This window comes from Vipera ursinii (genome assembly GCF_947247035.1).
Source record: "Vipera ursinii genome assembly, chromosome: 2".
NCBI lineage: Eukaryota > Metazoa > Chordata > Lepidosauria > Squamata > Viperidae > Vipera > Vipera ursinii.
The window spans coordinates 243,080,846-243,086,845 of NC_139513.1; the positions used below are offsets into that span (position 1 = coordinate 243,080,846).

At 40.4% G+C, this 6,000-nt stretch overlaps 1 protein-coding gene across 1 annotated transcript in view; it reads right to left on the reverse strand.

Annotated features, from left to right (window-relative positions):
• The window catches only part of HSD17B4 (hydroxysteroid 17-beta dehydrogenase 4), a 68,243-nt gene extending 62,606 nt beyond the window's left edge, over window positions 1-5,637 (reverse strand). The window contains exons 1-2 of the mRNA XM_083354055.1: window positions 5,387-5,637; window positions 2,779-2,832 (exon numbers count right to left, since the gene is read on the reverse strand). Of these exons, the coding sequence (XP_083210181.1) occupies window positions 2,779-2,832; window positions 5,387-5,444 (112 nt within the window). The 5' untranslated portion in view covers window positions 5,445-5,637. The remainder of the gene's footprint in view (window positions 1-2,778; window positions 2,833-5,386) is intronic.
• Window positions 5,638-6,000: the final 363 nt, after the last annotated feature.

Here is a 6,000-nt window from a genome sequence, read left to right on the forward strand (position 1 = left end):
AGGGCCGCATCTCAAAAAGAGAGACTCACACCCGACTATCTGGGGAACAGTGGCCTCCCGCGGGCACAAGGTCTCCCTCATAACAACAGCCACTCCCCCACCCCTACCCTGAGCCCGAGGCCGGTGCAGCACCCGGAAACCTGGTGGGCAAAGATCAACCAGAGGAATGCCGCCCTCTGGGCCCAACCAAGTTTCCGTGATGCAAGCCAGGTCCGCCTGCTCACCCTCGACCAAGTCACGGACGAGAGGAGCTTTGTTAACGACCGACCTGGCATTCAAGTACACCAGCCGGAGCTCAGGAGGCTGCACATCCTCACTCCCGGGACCTTGGGGCGGAACCAGAGGGTCGGAGTGCCTCACCGCTTGTAAGCAGCGGAGAGACCTTCCCTGAGATCGATACGGCCCTCTGTTCCTACACCTGCTGCCATTCCCTAACGTCGTGGGAATGGGTAGTCCCACGACTGGCCCTGGAGCCCCAGAAGCAACCGACCCCCGCTCCTCCCCCCCGCGATCCGCCCCGGCACTGGCCTGAACAGAGGTTGTTGGACTGCCCCCCTCGTCCAAACAACCAAAAGAAGAACCCTCACTCCTCCCTAACCCCCGAAAAAATTTCGACAAAAAACAAACCAGGGGCCTCTTGTTAGGTTTACGTCGGAGGCCCGTACCCGTGCCCAGCCATCTCTCAGGGTCCCAATAAATGGGCCCTTCCTCGAGATTGTACTCGGCTGGAAAGGCGGGTCGCCCCCAGGAAGGGGGAGCACCCGAGGGCGAGCAAGTCCGTAGAGGAGTACCTAAAACAAGGCATAAGAGCAGTCCAGATACAGGCAGTCCATAGTCAATTAATTAAGGAGGGTCCAAGCAGAGGACAAATAGGTGTCATGAGCCTCCACCCAGCCACTGCCACTCAGCTGGGTGCAACCCCAGGACAGGCCAACCACCGTCCTCTCACGACAGTCGCAAAGCCTATTCCTGGGGGAGTGGTCCGAAACACCCATCCTGGGTATAGCATGTCCCCTAGAGCTCTCACCTCTAGGGGCAGCAGATGTAAGTTCAAGCCACCCTCTCACGGTGGCTAGTACCCAGGGAACGCTGAATCCTTTGGGGATGATATATGGATGACAATAAGCAACAGTCCGAAGGCAGAGATATAATAGTATCATAATCCATCGTAATACGCCATCAAAGTCTGCACTGCTAAATAGCCGAGTCCTCCGTTGCTCTGCCTTTCCAGAAGATTGTTCATGGCCACAACTCCATGGGCCCTCAGTTCTGCAGTCATTGGGGCCTTCCAGATTGTAATCAGCTAAGTCTAACTCTTTTAGGTCCAAAAATCCAATGGCACCGACCAAAATCACAACAGGTGCCACGGAACCACGGTCCAAAGATTATGAGGGTGGAGAACAGATAGTCAGCTGAAAATGCTTTGTCCCACTCAAACACATCCAGATTGAAAGCAATACTACTTGTTCACAGATTAATGTGAACATGAAAAAGTCAGAAACTGACAGTTATTCTATTCCAAAGTACAATATCCTCTGTGGCTAGTTAGTGTCAGTCTAGCCAGCAAGATGGAATGTTACCTACATTTCTTAAAATTGTATGTTTTCATTATACTATTTGTTGCCAGTTCCAGCTGAATAAACTATTGTATAAGAAACTGTGTTCTTTGTTCCCAAAATTGTAAGATTTGGCTTTGCCAGGTTTTCTGACATGACACCAATTTACTAGACACTCTATACTCATTATGGAGTTACACCAGAATATGGATTTTGTAACATTTGCACTTTGTCCTCCAATTTTTTCTAGTTCATAGCTAAACTTGACTTAGACTCCTACACGGATGTAAATATTATTTGGTCAACACCCTTTTAATTCTTCAGTGGACAAAAACTAATGTAGTCAATGTACAAATATCTAACTGCAGTAGGCAATTCCTTGTTGCAAAAGAGAGCTACCAATAGAGAGCCTTGGTGGAGCAGTGGGCTAATGCCTCCTTAAGTAACACCAGCTGCCTGCAATTAGTGCAGGTTCGCATCCCACCAGGCTCAAGGTTGACTCAGCCTTCCATCCTTCGAGGTAGGTAAAATGAGGACCCAGATTGTTGGGGGCAATAAGCTGACTTTGTAATAATGCCGCTTGGGGTGTGTGTGAAAGCCCTAATAAGCAGGCATATACATAGAATGAAGGCTACTGCTAAGCTTGTAAGCCGCCCTGAGTCTTCGGAGAAGGGCGGGATATAAATGGAATTAAAAAAAAATGTATGCCAAATATCCAAATTAATCTCTTAAGTTTCACAATGTTATCTGTGTATACTAGTATTGTACACATGATTTAGAAATGGTCATATAAGGCATTTCAGAAAGCCTAATAATACAAAATGAACCTGTATTTCAGGAACTTTACATTTCCTAACCACTAGCCATCATCATAACTTAGCATTATGTTTCCCATAAATAAGTAGTAGTGGGTAAGGTGACATATTAATAGTACCCTAGCATGCTAAGTTTAGTTTTAGTTTTAGTTTTATTAAATTTTTATACCGCCCTTCTCCCTAGGGACTCAGGGCGGTGAGTAAGTATCGTGATACCCACTGAACAAACTTCCTTAGATCTTTGTTACCATAGCACATAATTTTTTCATGAGGATTTTCAATGGAAAAGCAAAAAAAATGAGTAAAGAAAATAATTTTATTTTAAAAAAGGTGAAGACTAAAACAAGTTTCATTTTAAAAAACAATTATGGTTTCAATAATTACTGGCAGAAGAAAAAGATACTTACCAACTACAGAAGCTCCTCTTTCAGCAAAAGCCAATGCATATGCTCTTCCCAGTCCTTGCATAAAGAAAAAAAAATTAAGTAAAGTCTTTTATAACCTGACAGTTTAAAAAAATACACAGGACGTCAACATCAAAGGAGGCAAATATATACTTAAAAGCAAAATGTGGTATGGCTCTCAGATATCTGAGTATCTGATGCATCAGATTAAACAGAAGCAAAAAAATACTCAGTTCTGATGACATGTGATCTACACAAGTGTTGCTCAATCTTGGCACCTTAAGATGCATAGACCTCAACTTCCACAATTTCCCAGCTGCATGTCTTAAAAAGTTATCAAGATTAAGAAACCATGTTCTAGAATCAAGTGGGAATTTCAAATAGGTTACCAGAGAAGAAACTATCTGAAAAGGCAAAAAACTGCACAGAATGCAGCAAATTGGTACAATTCAAGTAAGCCACGAAACTTTAGAAGATATTGTGCCCTTTATATGTCTGGAAGAAATTTTCTACTAAAGAGGGAATTTTGTAAGGCTTTAAAATTTTTTTGACACATGATAAAATTTCTTGAAGTTCTTTTCAGTACAAGTGAAATAGTTTAAAATGCATCTTGACTAAACAGAAAAGGATACATATGAATTAAAATATTTTCAAAGTGTCCTTTTCTTGAATTTCATCCCATGATCATTCTTGAAGCTGCCTTCTCCACTCAGACAAAATTATTGTAAAGATAAACTGGCTATGTAGTTCTTACAGCTACCACATTTAGAAACTAAAATCACATTTTCAAATTGAGACAAGATTGATAATTAAGTTTCTTTACATAGGCAATCTCTGATCTGAATATATTGGAGAATATATCTGACATATTTTCAAGCAGAATGATTCAATGTCCTTTTTTGAACAAAAGTGCAAAATAATACTGCTGACAAGGTATCAATTCATCTTTGATTATGCATTTCTTTAGCAAACCTCAACTGAGATCTTGATGGTTCCAACTTAAAAGTGTTGTTTTTTTTTACTTTTTATCATAGCTACAGTTATACACAATTCTGTAGCCTCTTTCCTCTTCTTAATTGTAGTTTAGGCCAATGATAAATTCTGTTTCTAAATGTGAGTAATGTTAACAACTCAGTGAATTAATTAAATGATGATTTTGTAGTCAAAAGAAGTTTGTTTTGGAGAGAATGACTCTAACCTTGTACTATGAACCTTGTAATCTAACTCTGTACTATGAACTATCAGCACATTATATCTGTCAGTACAATTCTCTACATATTGCTCAAAAGTCCCATTAGGTTTCCTTGTAATTTTATTTTGTTTTATATATAAGATGTATACACTATACTTAAGAACCTACAAGTGGAACAGATTTTTCTTTTATTCCAGCCCTCCAGAGATCTTAAATCTGCTCTGGAGAACTGAAAGACCTTACAGAGCTGATTTGGAGTATCTTGGCATGTGTAGAGAAATTGAGTGTAAAAAGTCCAAAACCCTTACTAAAATGGTATACCTCGATATCTGATATTGTGTGGATCAAATAGCCTGCCAATCTCATCCAGATTTTTGAATATTTTCCTAAATTCAGTAATGTTTCAATATTCTTGGCTAAATTTCTGTCAAATTCAAATATATAATGATATTTTTCCCTTTATTTTTAAAATACATTGCACTATTCAGTGGGGAAAGAGAATCCAATGGGTGATTATATATTTATTGAACAGGAGAAATCAGAATGCACCTTATGCTAAAGTATTAATAGACGGTCAATTAGTCTGTCTCCTAAAGCCAGTTCTCAATAACTTAAAGGGAAAACATGTATAAGTAATGCCATTAAAACAAAAATCACAATCAGCTAATGAACTAATGGAGAAAGACTGCTATAAAAAATATCTTATTCGGCAAAACTAGTTTGACAAGTCAATGGTGAGTAAAAATTATCACACAATCTATTGGTATCACATTTCTTCATCTCTGAATAGGCAGCTATCTATCCAATCTCTGCCTAGTTAAAGCTAGGGAATATTTCACAGACATTTTAAAAATGGAGGTGATTTTTTTTACTATTCTTGAATCAGTTATAATATTATATTTACATGTGACTTTGAGTTAGTAGGGAAATAATCAATAAAGAAAAATGGATGCAAAGGGACCAGATCATCTCATTTTGAATTATGACTTGATTGCATGAATTACTAAACTTAATTCACAGAATTTACTGCCACGAAGGGTACTTGGGAAGTCTCCCAACTTCCAGGCTCAACCCAGAAACTAACAGGTATGTGAACAGGTATTATTACTATTAGGTTCAGGATTTCATTAAAAAAAAAAGATCATCAACCACTAAATGACTTTATTTCTGGGGAGAAAACAGACTGCACTTACAAAGGTCTATCATTGGATCTACTTAAAAGTAAACTCCAGAAAGGCATGGACAGAATTATAAACTCAGCTTCATTTAAAAGGGAGGTTTAGATGTCTTCGTCCTGAAGGAGAAATGCAAACAAGAATACAAGAAAGCTGCAAAGATCTCTTTGTAACCTATTTGCAATTAAACACACATGCAAGGAAACCTCCGGATGATCAACAGTCACCGTGATCCACCACTTACCTCCCCCAGCACCGGTCACCAGAACTACCCGCCCGTCAAATCTCAGGGGAGAAGACATCCTGCGCCCGATCAACACAAAATCAGACAACCTTTCGAAATGTTCTGCAGGACTAGAGAGAATAAGAGCAAAGGGCACTTGAAAATGCGCATGCGCACAATAGATTGCTGCATCCTGGGAAATGTAGTTTTCTTATTTACTCTCGGCTGCCGAGTTAGGAGAATTTAATTGTATAATTTATCACTGTACGTTCCACTCCCACTCACCCCACAACAGTTTCATCATAGCAGCCTCGACAATCGGAGGAGAGCCACTGCATAATAGGAATAAGATTTAATTATCGGGCGTGTTTACGGATAGTTAAATTAACCTGGCATATTCAACCCCATTCCTGAGTGCCCTGGCCCCGTTCAACCACGGGATTAGATACTATTCACAATACGCTAAGCAAAATATGGTGAGCTATAAATGTGAGTGCCATGAGAGGAGACCGAGGATCGATTACATCTGCAGGTGGAGTCCTTCTCGCCTTGAACTGAGCCCTAGTACTAAAAAAAACAGCTCCGAGATCCAGATCGTGCTTATGCAAGGCACTTCAGTGAAGCCGTTGATTTCT